At 42.4% G+C, this 19,744-nt stretch overlaps 1 protein-coding gene across 1 annotated transcript; it reads left to right on the top strand.

Annotated features, from left to right (window-relative positions):
- The first annotated feature begins 1,009 nt into the window (after positions 1 to 1,009).
- On the top strand, positions 1,010 to 14,211 carry LOC117383495 (NACHT, LRR and PYD domains-containing protein 3-like). The gene is made up of 11 exons (XM_055227925.1): positions 1,010 to 1,085; positions 2,875 to 3,015; positions 4,152 to 4,280; positions 5,056 to 5,095; positions 5,187 to 5,370; positions 5,480 to 7,313; positions 7,773 to 7,940; positions 8,950 to 9,117; positions 9,183 to 9,347; positions 9,466 to 9,512; positions 13,022 to 14,211. Exons 2-11 carry the CDS (start codon positions 2,885 to 2,887, stop codon positions 13,606 to 13,608), a joined length of 3,453 nt encoding a protein of 1,150 aa, XP_055083900.1. The 5' UTR covers positions 1,010 to 1,085; positions 2,875 to 2,884; the 3' UTR covers positions 13,609 to 14,211.
- The last annotated feature ends 5,533 nt before the right edge of the window (positions 14,212 to 19,744 follow it).

Here is a 19,744-nt window from a genome sequence, read left to right as displayed (position 1 = left end):
TGCAAAGGTGTTACCATGGCAACATCTGACTTTTGTCATAAAAAATACATGGGTTTTGGTTAACTGGGATGAAAAAAATTAGTTTGTCATAGAACATTGCAATTTGGTACACATATTCCTCTCACCATACTGAACCATAAAGATATGCCTCTATTTCCAATTGTGCAGGCGTGACAATGTCATAAATGGTCTCATTTGAATAAATGGAGTAGTAATACTAAGACGCTGATTTTGGGGGAAGGGGTGATGTAAGCGGGAACGAAAGGCAGGATCTTCATGGGGGGCATTTAGTCCGCGGCCGCAAGGGGTTGCGAGGGCCTTTATCACTGCTTGCAGTTTTAATTATTATTTTTATAGCATTAGGGGGTTTAATAGATCAATTAAATATCATGGATAAGAGTTCAGCATTCACGCTTTGAATTGTAGCCATAAATATTAATAATAATAAAAGTCTTATGATCGTCCAAGACCACGACTTCAAAATGTTCGATGAGCTTCATTTGACTGGAGCGAAACACTGGGTGACGTCACACTCACTCAGCCATTTTGAGGCCTTTTTATATGTTTGCACCACCAGCCACTGTGTGGCACTGTATCTCCTGTGTATTCTTTGTCCCTGTGCCCAGGTGTGCCTATTTAAGGGCCCATTAAGGAGGCTACAGAGGAAGACAGGTTTTGAGCTGACTGTGCTGGTGTAAAAAATGTGAGAAAAGGCTTGTTCACTAAACACGTGAGTGTTGGGCTCTTTATACACTTCTAACACTTTTAAACTCTGAGTCCAGAGCTGGTAGCACAGGGCTGATGACCACTACAGTAAGGTTTAGTCCTGGTTTAGTCCTGGTTTAGTCCTGGTTTAGTCCTGGTTTAGTCCTGGTTTAGTCCTGGTTTAGTCCTCTTCAAAAAAAAACAAAAACGGTCAAACTATCTTTCTGAGCTCCAGCAGAGGGCGCCACTCTGCGGATCTTTGGGTAGAAGCAGCAGTGTCACTACAAAGAGTAAGGGCCACTGATGTCACACAACCAAAAGTGAAAGTGTGAAGGAAAGATCCGTATTTTTGAGTCCTGTGCAGAGAGGACGGTAACGCAGTGAGTTTTTCCCTTACGATTAATATTTAAAACAATGAAACAAAGTTACAGTCGACGCTCTTCCTTGGTCCAACTCTGTGTACATTGGTTTAGTTTCCACTTACAGCAAGTCAAGTCGAATTTCAGATCCTTCTATTGGGACCTAATGTTTAACTCTTTCAAACACGCGGTGGGCTTTGGGGTTCCTAGATTAGTTCTTTATGATCTGTTTAGTCCTGGTAGAATATTTTTGATAAAAGTTTAAGTGTAATGTCGGCATGTGACCAGCAGAAGGAGTGGTGCAGGGCGTAGACCAGGGGTCACCAACCCTGTCGCCCCCAAGCCCCACATGAGTCGCCTGCAGACCGGTTCTAAAAATAGCACAACTCACTAATGAGCTGCATCTAAAATTTAATTTTATTCTGTTGCTATTTTTTTTTTTATCACCCTTGAGTTTATATAGATCTAAAAATGACAATATCTTAAACATATGTTCATTACACGTGAAGTTTAGATAAGTTAAGGTGAACTTTGACCTACTCACTTCAAAGGTCAGTATTGTGCGCGTGACAAAACCAATGCTCCGCTCGCGAGCGCTGTGAGGATGCGCTGAATGCAGTTTCTTACTCCAAAACATGGTAGAAAATAAAGAGATCACTTTCACAACGATTTAAGACTGTAAAAGAAACCTGCGCGTATCTCATCTGCGGAGCGACTGTGGTGTTGCAAAGCGGCACAATGTGGAGGGACACTTCACTACGTCTCACAAAACTCCACACTAACTCCCCACGGGGACGCGCACTCCCCACGGGGACGCGCACTCCGGCCAGAACAAGCCCAGAGCTAAACGCAGCTTTGGGTAAACAACAGGCTTTTTCCACGACACCGGGGGAAAAGTCACACAACGCAACCGAGATTTATTTAAAAATATGTAAGATTATTTTTCTTTAACATTACATAATGGATAACTTTATGAAACATGGTGCAATGTATATTATGTTTTGTTAAAAAGGTTTGTCAAATGGATAGTGAAAATGGGAAACTTTTCCTATGAGATGTAGTGATGAAAGTGTCTGGAAATTTAACAATTACTAAGATTAGTAAAGTTAAAGTGCTGAATACTGATATCTGTTTACCTCCTTGCTCATTGTTGATAATTATTTTGAGAAATCATTAATGTGATCAGTGTCTTGCAATGTGATCAGTGTGTTCACATAGATGATTATCATTTATCATTATTAATAATATATAACTAAAGTGCAAACTGAGAAAATGTTATTTCAGAAGAGCGTCTCAAACTGGTCGCCCTTCGTATGACTCAGTGCCCATAAAGTAGCTCTCAGGTCAAAAAAGGTTGGTGACCCCTGGCGTAGACACAGTTCTTAGTAACTCTATCTGAGGTCTGTTGCTAGAAGCCGGTTTAGTTTAAGTTTGGGGTAAGCTCAGGTTTAGTTTGAGGAAACTGTTTTCTGCCACTGAAAAGAGTTTTAGTTTAGTTCAGTGTGAATCACCATAGTAACAGACTCCATCTGGCTACCTGCTCTGGACCAGGGTAAGATCTAGTTTAGAAAAAAACAACATGGACCAATCAGCCGTGAGCACAGTGCCATTTATAAACCTGCAGGCTGATGAACAACTCTTTTTACAATTTTAGTTTTATTTCACAAAAATGGTGAAGGTTCCACAAATAAAAATCAGAACAGGCAAAGTAAATATTACATATGAAATACAAATGAGAGAAAAAAATCAATAAATGCATTATAATAAAAATACATAAACATTCTTTTCAAATGGACTCTTCTGATTCTAGCACCTACAACATGGACCCACCTGGACCTGGCCCCGGGTCTAAACCCAGACCTAAACCTGCTCCCAGCTCTCTGTCTCTGAAAAGTGACTGCTCCAAAGACCTTACTAGTAACTTTAGAAAGGCTCTTCCTGAAGACCAGAGGTAAGACTGTCATTTTAACAGGTCTTTTCACACTGACAGAGACCAAACAGAGTAGGGCTGTTACTGTAGGCCTGCTTCCTCAGTCAGATCTTCTTGGTCATGTGCTCCAAAGGGTCAGACTTACAAAGACATTAAACTACAGCAGAACACATGGGCTCCACCTCTCTACACTGGCCCTGAAGCACTGACAGTACACTCTCTCTGAGCTAAGAATAAGCTTGTTTGAGAGATCAGATTTGATCGGTGTCCATCAGTGTTGATCTAAACGCTGTGTGCCCGGTTAGATTTGTGTTCCTCTTGCTCTGATGTAGCATAACGCTGTAATCCCATGAAGTCCCCCCTTTGTGAACAGTTTATTTCTACTAATTTTCTCTGCTTAGTAGGAATAAAGTGAGAACTTAACTGGCTTCTCAAGAGTCCTGACTGGTTAAAGGTCATGATGTAATACGTTTATGAAATAAAAAGCTATGAAATAATACACGTCACTATCTGCTGTTTTCATTCAAATATCCCCTGCAGCTCAGTATTGACAGACTTAGTATTTTTAAAATCACAACTTTCACTGTGGAGTTTTGAAGTTTTGGTTGTGGGAACTTCATGACATAACACGTTCCCGACGTGTTATGTAGTGACATCAAAGCAAGTCAGACAGTTATTTAAGATTAACATCATCCACCCATTTATCACTTACACAGTTTATATTTCAAGAGGGCATTTGATGGAACAATCTCAAAAATGAAGTTTGTGCAAAACGTGCTTACTAAAGTATCTGATGCAGTTTGGAAAAACATTTAAAATCAGGCAACAACTCTTCACTTTATGTGTACAAAATATAAAGTTGAAAGACCAGCGTTCTAAAAATAATACATAAAAATACACAATTAATGGAATGGAGATACAAGTGTTTGAAAATGTCTACAGCCAATTGTCTGAGTAAAAAAATGAGGCTGAGAAGTCAGACTTTGGAGGAATAAATAAGACTGTTTTTGTTTATTGGGACAAATGAATTGACTTGTTTTTCTTCATGAAATTATTCTTGAAGCCATGTTCTGTTTTTGGTTTTTAAGTAGAAATAAGATCTTTTAAACAGGAGACATCTCTGTATGTTCTGTTCAAATGGACTCTTCTGCTTCCAGCCCCTACAACATGGACCCACCTGGCCCTGGATCTAAACCTAAACCTGATCCCAGCTCTCTGTCTCTGAAAAGTGACCACTCCAAACACTTTCCTCCTGAGTTTGGAGAGGCTCCTCCTGAAGACCAGAGGTAAGACCCGTTTAATCCAGAACCCTGGACATGTTCTCAGGACAGTGCCACCTGCTGCTCATCCTTCATCAGTGCAAACAGTGATCCTGTGTTTGAATGGAGCTACTCCCAGTGTGAGACAGATGAGTTCAGGTGGGACAAGATCAGACGGTTTATACAGATTATACAGAGGTTTCAGAGAATCAGATGCTCTGAAACAGGACTGCCCTGAATACACCATCAGAGTGAAACAGCTGTCCTACAGGAGAATATGGATTTAACTTTTTCAACTGTATTTAACCAAAGATCAGCCTTTCTAACATATTTTACCAGCAGCACTCGTAGTCTTTAGACCTGAGCAGATCTAAGGCTAAAGTCTTTGTCCATCAGACTTGATGATGTAAATTGTCCCAAAGGCAGCTGGTCCCTGCTCAGAGCTGTGGGACTGTCCTGTTCACTATCTCTGTGTGTGGACCTCCTGTACACCCTTGTATACAGCCCCACTGTGGTGCAAATATAAGAAGGCCACACTGCAAAAGCTCAAAGGATCTTCTACTGATGCCCTCAGAATGCTGCTGGAAAAGCCCAGGGGCAGTAGTGTCAGTCTCCTCTTCTGTCAGGCTGGGGTGAACACTTTTCAGGCTCTCATGACAAACCTGATGTATAAATTCATGAGTGAGTGTCTGAACTCTGTGGTGGTGATGCTGGTGAGTCCCAGGTTTAGTGCTGTGCAGAACCACTGCTCTTGAACACTGGACCATGACAAATAAATGATGATGCATTTATTGTTTGACAGGGAGCCAGGCCCAAAGGAGCAGCTGGACGCCATATTCAGGGTGAGTACCCCACGAGTGCAGCATGTGTGGGGTTCTGGGAGTGCTCCTCAGGTACTCTGACTAAAACTCTTCACTTATTGTTCTGTTCCAGCGTCTGGAGGAGGACGTCCTGACTTTTGTCAAAGAGCAGCTCCAGAGGCTCCACAGGCTCCTGGCCTCAGATTACCCAGAATGCTCTGAGAGTGAGGAGGAGGAGAGCAGAGAGGTTCTGAACATCACCCTGGACTTCCTGAAGAGGATGGACCAGGATCATCTGGCCCAGCGCCTGTTCAACAGTAAGAACCTCCAGATGCCCTCCCATCCTCCTGCATCTGTGTGTCAGATGCCCTGTCATAAGAATTATTACACATGTTTAACATTATAACTCTTCTGTCATCTTTAAAGGGAGTAAATTTAGGTTGTGCAGAGACAAACTGAAGTCTGATCTGCAGCAAAGGTTCAGCCATGTGTTTGAGGGTGTGGTTAAAGTAGGAGGCTCCACCCCCCTGACTCAGATCTATACAGAGCTCTACATCACAGAGGGCGGAGCCTCAAAGGTCAACCAGGAACATGAGGTCAGACACATGGAGACCGCATCCAGGAGACCGGCCGCTCCAGAGACCACCATCACATGTGAAGACATCTTTAAACCCCGCCCACATTCACCAGAGCCAATAAGAGTGGTGCTGACAAAGGGCGTGGCCGGCGTGGGGAAAACAGTGCTGACTCAGAAGTTGAGTCTGGACTGGGCTGAAGGCCACGCCCACCAGGACCTCCAGCTGCTGTTCCCGTTCACTTTCAGAGAGCTCAATGTGCTAAGAGACACACAGTTCAGCCTGGTGGGACTGATGCACCACTTCTTCAGTCCATCCAAAGATCTCTGCAGCTTCCAACAGCTCCAGGTGCTCTTCATCTTTGACGGTCTGGATGAGTGCAGACCTCCTCTGGACTTCAGCCGAACCCGTGTCCTGACCGACCCCACAGAGTCCGCCCTAGTGCATGTGCTGCTGGTAAACCTCATCAGGGGGAAGCTGCTTCCCTCCGCTCGCCTCTGGATAACCACGCGCCCCGCTGCCGCCAATCAGATCCCTGCTGAATGCGTCTCCATGGTGACAGAGGTACGGGGATTCACCGACCCGCAGAAGGAGCAATACTTCAGGAAAAGGTTCAGAGACCAGGCCACAGTCGTTATCTCCCACATCAAGAGCATCCGCAGCCTCCACATCATGAGTCACATCCCGGTCTTCTGCTGGATCCTCTCCACAGTTTTACAGAAGCTTCTGGAACAAACAGAGGAACCAGAGCTGCCCCGGACTCTCACACAGATGTACATCCTCTTCCTGGTGGTGCAGGCCAAAGTCAAGAACATCAAGTATCACCAGGGATCAGGCGAGGACCTTCATTGGACTCTAGAGACCAGGGAAATGGTGTTGTCTCTGGGAAAACTGGCCTTTGAGCAGCTGCGGAAAGGAAATGTGATCTTCTACGAGTGTGACCTGAGGGAGTGTGGGCTGGACGCTGCAGCAGCCTCAGTGTACTCTGGAGTGTTCACACAGGTCTTTAGAGAGGAGACAGGCCTGTACCAGGACAAGGTCTACTGCTTCATTCATCTGAGTGTGCAGGAGTTTCTGGCTGCTCTTCACATCCATCAGAGCTTCTTCACCTCTGGAGAGAACCTGCTGGAGCCACAACACTCCTCTAAATTAAAACGCAAAAGAAAAAGAGAACACAGTTTGACAAATGAACCCTCAATGACACTTCACCCTGAGGAAGCGTTCTACCGCTCTGCTGTGGACCAGGCCTTACAGAGTCCAAACGGACACCTGGACTTGTTTCTGCGCTTCCTCCTTGGGCTGTCTCTGCCGACCAATCAGAGGCTGCTGCAGGGTCTGCTGACTCACACAGGAAGTGACCAGACCAATCAGGAGATAGTAAAGTACATCAACCAGAAGCTGAATGAAAAGGATCTGTCTGCAGAGAGAAAACTGAACCTGCTCCACTGTCTGAATGAGATGAATGACCTCAGTCTGATAAAGGAGATACAGAAGTACATGAGAGCAGGAGAGCCCTCTGATATTCTCACTTATAGATACACGTCTCCTGCTGAGTGGGCGGCTCTGTCCTTCCTCCTACTGTCCTCAGACTCAGCCCTGGAGGAGTTTGACTTGAGGAAATACCAGGCCTCAGAGACAGCTCTCCTGGGTCTGCTGCCGGTGGTCAGAGTCTGCACCAAAGCCCTGTGAGTCTACACTGTATTTAAACTTTATTTTGGAGGGACAGTGCCTCACTGGTCAGACCAGTGGTCGGAGGATCCGATCGTTGTGTTTTTAGGCAAGACTCAACCACACCCACCTTGTCTAGTATAAAAGTGGTGTGTGAGTGATTTGTGGTCGGAGGGACAGATGGTGCATTTTGGCAGCCTTGCTTCTGTCAGTCTGTCCCAGGGCAGCTGTGGCTAAAATAGTAGTTTACCACCACCGAGTGTGGAGTGAATGAATGACTGCAGTGTAGTGCTTTGAGAGGTTTGTAAAGCATTATTAGGCCCAAGGCTGGGACAACATCCTGATGAAGGACTCATTAAAACCGTGTCTGGAGCTCGGAAAACAAATTGTTTTGAACTTAAAATTCGATTACTCCTTTTTTTTTTTTTTTTGCCTAGCCCTATGTGGTGGTCTCTAATGTCGCTCTCTCTCCTCAGTCTGATTGGCTCTGGACTGTCCCCTCACAGCTGTGGTCCTCTGGCCTCAGTCCTCAGTTCCTCCAGTCTCACACACCTGGATCTCAGTCACAATGACCTCCAGGACTCAGGAGTGGAGCTGCTGTGTTCTGGACTGAAGAGTGCCCCCTACAGTCTAAAGACACTCAGGTGAGACAGGTCAATATTCCCAAATTAACAGTTTATGAAGTTCTCAAACAGAGAATTTCAGAAGCTTTAAGACAACGTGTTGTGCTTTTGTCTCCTCAGTTATAACCTATGAAACCCCTGGATCATGGTTTTATATTTATATTTTATTTACCTTGTATTGACCTAAAACGACATAAGGAAACAAGTCCATTGACCTTTGATTCAGAGGTGGACCCTTTACGTTGGACCAGTGTGGACAATGTCGAACTGGCCGGGGGCAGTCCCCTCTGATATCTATGTCCCCCGTGGACGGCACCATGTCCCAAGAGCATTCTGTGCCAACCTCATTTCTGTGTTTATTCTGTCCAGCTGATGCACAGCAGGCATCAGTCCCACTGTCTTTCTGTCTCTTCTGTCCGTTCAGAGATCTGCACAACACAAACCTTACATTAGTCCTTTTCCCTGCAGTCACTTCTCTGAGCGCTGAGGTTTTCACCTTTTTCCTGTTATAACGCAGGGCACAGCGAGCAGTGGGCTCTAGGTTGAGGAGCAGATGTGGATAAACACATGCACGGGCAGATCTGGGGATTAAACCATTATACAGTCTTTTTTCTACTGGTGCCAAGCTACAAAATGCTGTTTATCTAATGATAATCACCTCAGTCTTAGAGAAAAGAGTAAGAGTGATCATACTTGTTACGAACTAAAACGTCACACAGGCAGAGTGAAGAAGAGGGAGGAGCCTCATAGCTCAGAGTGAAGGAGAGGGACTGGGGCTGTGAGTGTGCTTCAAGTTACTGGAGATCTTGTACCAGTGTGTCAGTGGTGGCCAGTGCCCTGTACTTTGCTGTGGTCTGAGCTGCCATGTCTAAATAAGAAACATGTCTAAGTGTGAGCGCTGGAGCAGGGGCGGTGCGGAAAGACTCAGGGACTGTGGCACCAACAACTAAACCACTTCATACAAGAGAGTACATCTAAAACTCAACAGAATTCACGAAATCTAGTCTCTAATGTCCCTCTCTGTCCTCAGTCTTTGTGGCTGTGGACTGTCCCCTCACAGCTGTGGTCCTCTGGCCTCAGTCCTCAGCTCCTCCAGTCTCACACACCTGGATCTCAGTCACAATGACCTCCAGGACTCAGGAGTGGAGCTGCTGTGTTCTGGACTGAAGAGCGCCCCCTGCAGATTGAAGACACTCAGGTAAGATGCTCCCACGATGCACTCTGCCCCCTTGTGTCCACATGAGTGTAATGCTGTGTCTTTAGGTTGTCTGGATGTCTGGTGTCACAGAGGGGCGGAGCTGCTCTGGCCTCAGCTTTGAGCTCCGCCCCTTCCCACCTGAGAGAGTTAGACCTGAGCTACAACCATCCAGGCCCCTCAGCCGAGCTCCTGACCGCTCTACAGAACCAGCACCCCCTGCTGTCTGTCAGGTGAGACCACCCTCTGCTCTGTTGGTCTTGATCCTGGTTTTTGGTCCTAGTCTCTGGTCCTGGTCCTTGTCTTTAGTCCTGGTCCGGGTCTGGTCTAAACTGTACTTGTGTGTTTCAGGCTGGATCCTGCTGGAGAGCGCTGGATGGTCCCAGGTCTGAGGAAGTGTGAGTCTGCTTTTATTTCATTAACACAGTAAAGTGCCTATAACGGCTCATAACATTATATTTATTATGTTTAACTCTCAAAGACACATCTTTGGCCTTTCTCTCCAGAAATAACTTGATCAACTTGGATTTCATTTTGATTATATTATGTTGGTAAACTGGTGAGTTGTTAATGATTACCTTTCCTCAGTTTTTACTTTGTAATCACGGCTCACGTAAATGCAGCTTGTGAACGAGTTTATTTGTTTATTTATGTGGAACCCATTAGCTGAGAGCAGTGCAGTCAGCTCGTCTTCCTGGGTCCAAAAAATAAATTTTTTTCCAATCTCTTAAAAAGATAACTATCTATAAAATAGTCATTCAAATAATCTGGAATATCTTTGAGATTTGTTCTAAAACTATTGTCTGACTCAACAAATGCAGGACACAGTTCTCTTTCTACCCATTATTTCATGTAGCACATGCTTCATAAAACATTTTGTATTTCAAATTTGCCTTCACTTTAGGGACTTTAACTATCTTTACGACTGCCATGAGTTTATGTCAGCTGAATCTAACAGGTATCGACTTAATGGAACTGGTACATTATTATACAGTGGAAACCAGAACTTTATGTAGACAATATAAAAAGACACATACACATTTTTTCTCACTGTTTGACATGAAATCAGACTAACTTTTCCTCTTTTAGGTCAATTAAGATTACCAAAATTATGTCTATTAGCTAAATGCCAGAATTTAGACAGTTTTTATTACTTTCTTCAAAGTCAGAAGTTTAAATACAGTAAGGTTACTATGACTTTAAACTATTTGGTAAAACCCAGATGATGATGTCATGTGTTTGGAAGCTTCTGATTGGTTTATTGACAACATGTGAGTTAGAGACACATCTGTGGAGGTATTTGAAGCACACCTGAAACACACTGCTTCTTTGTGTAAAATCATGGGAAAGTCAAAAGACATCAGTCAAGATATCTGGAAGAGGATTATGGACTTGCACAAGTCTGGTTCATCCTTGGTGCAATTTCCAGATGCCTGAAGGTGCCACGTTCATCTGTTCAAACAATTATACACGAGTATAAACACCAGCATCACACCGCTCAGGAAGGAGACAATGGAGATGAATGTGCTTTGGTCTGAATTGTGCAGATCAACCCACGAACAAAAGCAAAATACTTTGAAGATGCTGCTGAAGCTGATAAGAGTGTGTCATTATCCACAGTGAAACGAGAAGTGTACCGACATGGGCTGATAGACCACTCTGCCATTACTCCAAAAGAAACATAAAAAACAGATTAGTTTTCAAATGCACAGGTACAAAGACCTTAATTTTTTGGAGACATGTCCTGTGTTCTGACCAAACTAAAATTTAACTGGCCAGAATGAGCATTGTTACGTTTGGAGGAAAAAGGGGGAGGTTTGCAAGCCTCAGAACACCATCCCAACTGTGAAATAGGGGGGTGGCAGCATCATGTTGTGGGGTTGTTTTTCTGCAGGAGGGACTGATGCACTTCACCAAATAGATGCATCATGAGGAAAGAACAAGATTATGTGGAAATAATGAAGCAACATCTCAGACATCAGCCAGGAAGTTAAAGCTTGGGCACAAATGGGTCTTCCAAATGGACAATGACCTGAAGCATACTGTTAAACTGGTTACAAAGAGGCTTAAGGATAACAAAGTCAATGTTTTGGAGTGGCCATCACAAAGCCCTGATCTCAGTACTATGGAAAATTTATGGACAGACCTGAAAAGGCATGTGCAAGCAAGGTGGCCTACAAACATTGGCTCAGTTACACCAGTTCTGTTTGGAGGAATGGGCCAAAATTCCTGCCAACTCTTGTGAGAAGCTTGTGGAAGGAAATATAAAATGTTTGACCCAAGTCATACAGTTTACAGTCAATGGCATGAAATACTAATGAAATGTATGTAAACGTCTGACTTAAGAAAGGCATGAAAAACTGTCTAAAAAAAAAAAATCATTCTCATATTCTTCTGGCATTTAACAAATAGAAATAATTTTGGTAATGCTAATTGACATGAAATCTTACTAAACTTTTCCTGTTTTGGGTCAAACAGTTTGAGTTCATAGTTAACATCTGAAGCTTTGTCAGACTTGATCTAAACATGACAGATAGCTTGTACTTGAGTCACACATTACTTCATAATCATAACTATACTGGCTGTAATGCTGCAAAGACACAGCAAATGACCAATTCACAACAAACTGCTATTTATCTATTGCAAATAAACTAAGTGAATAATGCGCAGTGCATCTGTCAAACCAAAAGACCATATGTAGCTACACAAACTCAGTGAGTGGCTCTATCTAGATTAGCATGAGAAATATAAGACTTATAGACTAGAAGACTTATACAAGACTAGAATTTCATAACTATATCTTGCCTTCTCATCAGAATAAAAGCCAACTGTGGATCCCTTCTTATCAGTGTTGGGAATAATGCCGTTTAAGTATAACTGAATTAGTAACTGTGTTGTTTTTACCACTAATGAGTAATCAGTGCTGGTTATGAATCTCTTTATCTATTGAGACGTAGATATTTTAATTACTGCCTTAACTATAACTGTCCTTTGTCAAAGTCGTCCAGTTTAGCACAATGCTATATGAACTGTATCCTCCCCTTTTAACAACACAAGCTTTATTTTGTCCCATCAACATTCATATCATTCAAACCATCCATAGCAATGATACACTCTCTTTATAAATATTTAAAACAATTTAACTGCGGGTTTTGATTGGGACTGGCATAGGACTCGTTTCTTCCAAATTGTCCTAGTGTTTAATTATTTTTAAGTTTGGACACATTTATACTGCTGGACATTTAGTTTTTAACATTTCAAATTTAAACCACTTTAGACTGACTACATGATTCAGTTGTTGTTATTAGAAAGAATCATAATTGTTACTTTTGAGAACCTTTGGGCCCTGGTCTCTGTCCCTCCTCATTTGGTTCCTGTGCAGGTCCATGTTCACCTGGTCCACACTGGGAGGACACTTGGCTGGAGTCTACACGTTGTGGGTCATAACTGTGACTGTAATTAAGCTCTCAAGACATTTTTACAAGCATTAAAAAGCCTGTGTTTTATGTTCTAATAACATGATTCAGTTTGAAATCTTCCACAGAGTTGGAAGATAGATTCTGATCTATGATGGTCAAAAACCCACCTCTGTTTAGTTATGGCGGCGTATCAGGAAGTCACATCCATTGAACTGAGGACGCACATTGCATCACTTGCTCTGAGACAGCATGGGTTTTGTAGAGGTTATTCCATAACTGTTCCCTAGCAACCATACTGTAAACAAGGGTTAGAAGTCACCTCACGTACACAATATAAATATATTTATTATATTTCAAGTCCACTTTTGCTTTACTTTTGCTCACAAACGTCTGCTACTGAAAGATTGAGTTAAATAGTATTCATGACAGGTACCGTCCCACTAAAACTAAATTAGAACAAAATAATAAGATGAAATGTTTTGTTTCAGACTCCTGTGAGTTCTCTCTGGACCCAAACACAGTTCACAGACGTCTCCTTCTGTCTGGGGACAATCGGACTGTGACACGTGTGGAGGAGGAGCAGGAGTATCCAGATCATGACGACAGGTTCACATACGACCACCCCCATGTCCTGAGCTGCACTGGCCTGAGGGGGTGCTGTTACTGGGAGGTGGACTGGAGCAGGGAGGTCTCTATAGCAGTGAGTTACAGAGGGATCAGACGGAGTGGACGGGAGAGTGTGTTTGGAAACAATGATCAGTCCTGGAGTCTGTGTATCAGTGCTGATGGAGGGTATTGGGTCTATCACAACAGAATAGGAACACGACTCCCCCTCTCCCATTGTTTAGAGAGAGGGGGCGTGTCCTCTGAAGGAGCCAGAGTGGGCAGAGTGGGCATTTTCCTGGACTCTGAGGCTGGAGCTCTGTCCTTCTATGTGGTCTCCTCTGATGGAGAACTGTTCCACCTCTGGACCTTCTCCTCGTCCTTCTCTGAGCCTCTGTTCTCTGGGTTTATACTGTGGGGAGAAGGTTCCTCTGTGACTCTGGTGAAAGAGATGAGACGGTATGGGTATTAAAGAGGGGGGTATTTGACTTCTATGGGTATTAAAGAGGGAATATTTTACTTCTGTCTATCAGACCCCATGTGACTGAACCCTACTGACCCCTGAACCCATCTGACCTCTGAGTTTCAGTCATGTTCTACTGGAATCATCATCTTCGTCCTCGGTAACACACAGAGAGTTGTTTAAGTTGGTCTTTTTTTACTCTTGCATGTTTGAGAAATGATAAAACTGCTTTTGACATTTGCATTTAAAGAAAACTTAGATGGACCAAGGATTGTTTGAGTAAAAAAATCATTTGTATCAAATATTTCGATTTGGTTCTAAATGTGTCATATTTGCTTTTTCTGCATAAAAAGAACTCAGCATTAAAGAAAAGTGTTTGTTCCACTTCAAAATAGAGAGTAAAGCTCTGGAGGCTGGTGTTACTGTTCTGAAGTGTTCCTCATTTTCATCAATATCTTGTGTTTTTATAAATTTAAACTTTTTTAAATGATTATTTTCTGTGTAAACGTGTCACTTTGAAAATGTTCAGATCTGGTTTAAAACTCCTGCTTTACACAAACTGAACCTTGTGAACTGTAAGTCATGTTATAATGCTGTTCCTTTCTCAAAACCATCCCTGGTGTTGTTTTGTTTCATTCACATACGTTTCTGAAGAGTTCTTCTGAAGTGTGCAGATCTTGCTTGCTCCTGCTGCTTCCTTCTTTACTTTGCTTTTTAATCATTTTAATTTTTCCAGTGCTGAAAAAAGAAAATCATAACTAAACAAATTTAAGTAAACCAAGACTTTTACACCATTTTTACATTTTTTTTTTACAAAAATTCTGATGAGCCAGCAACATGTCCGGGGGAAGAAACCAAAGGATTTTTTTTCTGTGAACACTGTCAGAACTATCAACAAATTAATGAGCTACAAGCACAGATAGAATCTGAAAAAGGACTTCACCAGACACTCCCTGTGACTTCCAGTGGTAAGAAGCCCACAGTTACTTTCAGAGAAGAGGGTGAAAAAACTACTACTTTCTTCTTAAACCTGAGTGATACAGTGTCTTTTCCAAAACTGTGTAAAGACAAGAATTTCAAGCCAACGCAACAAGTGATAAGAGACAAAGCTAATATAGTTACATCACCCAAAATACAACTTACAAACAGATTTTTACCACTGTCACAGACTGATGTTAAAATACAAACAGAAAATGGAACCGAAGAGTTAAGGCAAGGCAAGTTTATTTGTATAGCACAGTTTGTACACAAAGTAATTCAAAGTGCTTTACAGAATAAGATGGACATTAAAATCACACAAATAAAAACATAAATAATCATAAAATTAACATTAAAACAGAAGAGTGCAGAATAAAACCCTTTCAGTCACATGCACAGATAAACAGAACTGTTTTGAGCCTGGATTTAAACATTGTCAAATAGAGGCCTGTGTCACATCTTCAGGAAGAATGTTTTAATTTTTAGCTGCATGAAACTGAAACACTGATTCCTCATGTTTAGTCATGTTAAACAGCTGATTGTGCACGTGGGTGCAGTTGACACCAGAATGGAACAGACTGAAATCTTGAAAAGGGATTTCATTAAATTATTTGAGGAGCCTGATAAAGTGGAGGTTAAGACTTTCATCAGTGGACCTCTTCCTAACATAGAAGGAAGATGAACAAATTTACCCGGCTGCTTCAGATGAACACATGGCTATTCAACACATGTCCACCCAGAGGACAGCACTTAGCACTACTTTGAGAACTTTGATCTATTCTGGAAAAGAGACGACCTGTTCAATGGAAATGGGCCGCACCTGAGCAGAGGTGGAGTAAGAGAGCTGACGGATATCCTCCTCCACACTCTGAGGCACCGGCCAGAACATGGTCCTGGGCCAGTGAAAGAAAAGAGGAATGAGAGAAGCATTCCTGCTGCGCCAACCAGAGACCGAGCCAATGTGTCAGCACCACCAGCAGCACCACAACTACCACAACCACCTACTCCAGCGAAGGAGTCATCAGCAGCACAACCATCTCCTCCAGTGAAGGAGTTATCACCAACACCACAACCCTCTCTTCAGCAGCACCACCACCTTCCCCAGAGAAGGATTCATCTCCAGTGTCACTTCCCCCAGGGCCCTCATCACAGGCCTTGAACCTGTCTGTGACAGCCCCAGCAGAGGTTTCAGTCACAGCAGCACCCACATCACCACTCCTGCCCACAGACCAGCCCTGGGTCTCCTTTGCTACATCTACTCCCTCTAGGGACTCCACACTCTCTTTTTCCTCCCCACCTTCACCCATTCCCTTCCCAACCATCTAGAAAGTCTCATCAGATCAGGAATTAAGATGGCTCCCCTCACACCTAATATTGTGTGATCAAGAGTTCTGGCATCAACTATACTGAACTCTTCCCCGTACCCACCTATCCCCCCTCGTCTTTCACTAAAACATCCCCCTGCTCCACCTCTTCAGCTGTCACCTGGTCCCTCTTCCAAACTCCCCCTGCTCCACCTTCACGTCCCTCACCTTGTCCCTCATTCAAACTCCCCCCTGCTCGCCCTCCCCTCCCCCAGAGCTGTTATCACCCAGAGCTAGGACACACAGGGCCTCTGCTGTCCCAGGACATACAGTCATGATAAAAATAATATCAGACTGAGGCCCTGTGATGGAGCTGTATCTACAGTTAGACCGTCCAATCACAGAAATTTAGTTCACATTCCTTTTAAGACGATAACATCCAGACCTACTGAAACTAATCTGAAACTTGCTGTGCTCAAAGTCAGATCTGTATGTAACAAGTCATTTTTAATTAATGATTTCATTTCTTAATCTTGATTTTATGTTTTTAACCGAAACATGGCTCTACAAAAACACAGGTGATGCAATTCTAGTGGAATCAACTCCACCCAACTTGAAATTTGAATCTGAAACATGAGCAAACAAAAATGGTGGAGATGTGTGTCACACATTTGGTTGTTATTTGGGGTGTTTTCATCTTTTGAGGATGTTTCCTTTAAAATGGAGCTAAAACAATCCCCCTCCACACTCTACTTAGTCATATACAAACCTCCCCAGCACTGTCTGAGTTTTATTGATGATTTTACTGAGATGCTTTCAGTCGTATGCACAGACTTTGATGGTTTAGTCATTACAGGTGATTTTAATGTACATGTGGATAATGTGTTTGACAGAAACACTAAAGAGCTCAGTTCTGTCCTTGAAACCTTTGGTCTGACTCAGCATGGCAGCGAGTCCACCCACAACAGAGGACACACTCTGGACCTGCTCATTACAAAAGGACTTAATATTTCAAATGCCGGAGGGCCGAGCGGGAACGGTGCAAGTCAAAGCTCCAGGTTCATTATGAGATTTACAGAGAAAAGATGCACATGTACAACCACAGTTTATGTAGAACAAGACAAAGATATTTTTCTGACATTATTGGAAGTTGCAGTAACAACTCTCATGTCAGATTAACAAACTCTCCAGCTCTGCTGCTCTTAGAACTAATTTCCACATCTAAGTGCAATGGGTTTGCAGTGTTCTTTAATAACAAGGTTCAGGGCATTAAAAATGCCATCAATTCCACAACACAAATAACAACCCAGCACCACCTAGACACTTAGAGCTGACTCACTTTGCTCTTGTAACTGACAAAACAAAAAAAACAATAGTCGTGTTCCGCAAAGTAGTCAGCTTTATGAGGGTGGATAGGAGGGTTCTGGGAAGAGTTCAGCATAGTTGATGCCAGAAGAAGTCTTGATCGCACTATATTGGGTGTGAGGGGAGTCATCTTAATTCCTGATCTGATGAAGCCCTTATGAAGCCCCATGTGAAGGACCCACTAGCACCTTTCACTACATTCTTTTCCTCTTGTTATCTTCTCTATACTTTAAATGTAATAAACATACAAAATACATTTAAAAACATTTGAGTTCATGGATTGATAGATATTTTAAGTTTCTAACCCCCCCCCAGCTAGGTAAAGCTTTATCTATGGCAGCACCCAGACTTTGGAACAGTGCCCTCTGCCTGTCAGAACCTCTCAGTCCTTAACGCAGTTTAAGACTAGATTGAAAGCCCACCTTTTCTCCCTGGCATTTAATACTAGCTACACAGGATATCTTGGTGCTTTATTGTACTTTTCCTTTGTATAGTGTGATCTGTATTGAACTGAATTGAAGTAGTCCTTCTGACCAAACGTAGGTCAAACTCTTCAGATGAATGCCCACTGCTCCTGACAGATTTGATACTCAATACTGACTCCAATACTACAATGATAATTAAAAAACACTCTTTCTTTAGACAATAAAATGTAATTTTCAACATTAAATCATAGTAGTTTCTTTTCTGTTCCCATGTGGCTTTATATCTGTGTCATCCAGTTGGTGGTTCCATCGTGGTCGTAAACTAGTGTGGTCTTATACTTGTTCTGATACAGCTCAAGATCATTCTAAAGCTTTTCAGGAAAGATTCATTTCTGTCATGTGAATGTGACATTTTTAGATACCTACACAAATGAGTATCTAGTTTCAATACTAGTTTTAGCATCTATCAGTATCTGAGTTTTGATACTATTGACAACCCTAATATGTCATAATTATACAAAAATAGACTCAAACAAACTTTTATTTTTTTAATGCTCATCAAAGGTAAAGATGGTCTCTGTGTGTTTACGTCCTCTGCTTCTTGTCGTTGGAAGTCTGAGGCCGTTTAGAACTGTGAGAGGCAGACCCCCTCTGCTGAAGGATCATTCCTATTTTTACAGCCTGAGCGACGTACCGGCCTTTTACACCCTCAGGTAGACGCTCCCACTGTGGAGAACACAAGCACATACATTTGTTAATATCATTTCATGCATTTCTGGTCCCTCCAAGTTTTGCAGTCAATGAACTTTGAAAGTGGGACTAAACACATAAACTCCGCCCACAACCACAAACAGAAGCTGAGGGTAAAAGGAACAGTGTGATTGGTCAAACAGGAGTGCACACTTCAAACCTCGCTCCTGCAGAGAGGTGTTTGTGATCACACACTCCTGGCATAAGTGTTTAGTTCCACTTTAAAGGCCCCGTACCTGATTATTTTCATGTATTAGAGCAAAATTCATACGGATAAATTGTTTGAGCAGATCTTGAGGTCAAAATAAGTCTGCTGTCTACTTATCTATCTGCATCTAATTATAAAGCATTATATTGTCTGTTAATCAGGAAGTACACAGTACACATGCTAGTTGTTGTTACCGGAACTGTGATGGCGAAACTCTGAATAATTAGGATGTTCAGAAAGTATAAGGTAAGTGAGGAATAACTTTGGATTTCTGCAAACGGTTTCAAATGAATTAGTTGTGTTTTTCTTGTTTTTGGACAGTGAAAATCAGGTACAGCGCCTTTAGCATTTGTCTTTAGGTTAAGCCTGATTGTAATAATCTTTCACTCATCACATTAAGTTTTACATAAAGCTCTTCAGCACTTTGAATTATTTTTGTATTAGCATGTTAGCATTAGCAAAGGCATTTTATAGGAAGAACATAGAAAAGACTTGTTTCAGACTTACTCTTTTTTGCAGCACAGCGTTCAGGACCATCGTGTTTTTGGTTCAGAGCTCAGTCTTGACCCTCTCCCACTGATGCTTTTTGAACACAGAAAAGGCTGTGGGGGCCTCAGCAAGAGCTGTGGGGCCCATGGATGCAGGAGCAGGGGCTGGACGCTTTGACTCAGTAAGTTTGGCTGTCAGGGGTCTAGAAAACGCAGAGTCCAAAAACCCTTCTAAAGTGAAGACTATTTTAACTTAAGTATTTGTTAAGGTACTTTACTAGACATTATCTAAGCCCAGAGTGCCATGACCCATTTCCCCCTGAATTTTAACTTCAACAGAGGTGGGAATCAACTGTCCTTAAAAAAGAAAGCCAAGCAACATGGATACAAAACATCTGGATGTGTATTACATTTTTTGAGAACATTTATAAAGAATCGAAATCCGTTTTTTCTGTTAAACATCTTATAAACATCTTATTATGAACACTTTCAAGCCAACGGTCCAAAGTTTTTTTTTTTAGTTTTTTTTTAAGAACAGGTACAAGTATAGGGTATACATTCAACTTGAAAGCTGGACAATATAAAGGATTACACAAACATTCATGAATCAGCCAAAATACAACTTAT

Source organism: Periophthalmus magnuspinnatus, chromosome 16 (assembly GCF_009829125.3).
Source record: "Periophthalmus magnuspinnatus isolate fPerMag1 chromosome 16, fPerMag1.2.pri, whole genome shotgun sequence".
NCBI lineage: Eukaryota > Metazoa > Chordata > Actinopteri > Gobiiformes > Gobiidae > Periophthalmus > Periophthalmus magnuspinnatus.
This window is presented reverse-complemented; position numbering and strand designations above follow the sequence as displayed.

Coding starts and splice junctions, on each gene's coding strand:
- LOC117383495 (XM_055227925.1), top strand. CDS start 2,885: ATGGACCCACCTGGACCTGGCCCCGGGTCTAAACCCAGACCTAAACCT. Junction 5,096..5,186: donor AGCTGGACGCCATATTCAGG/GTGAGTACCCCA, acceptor GTTCTGTTCCAG/CGTCTGGAGGAGGACGTCCT. Junction 7,314..7,772: donor AGAGTCTGCACCAAAGCCCT/GTGAGTCTACAC, acceptor CTCTCTCCTCAG/TCTGATTGGCTCTGGACTGT.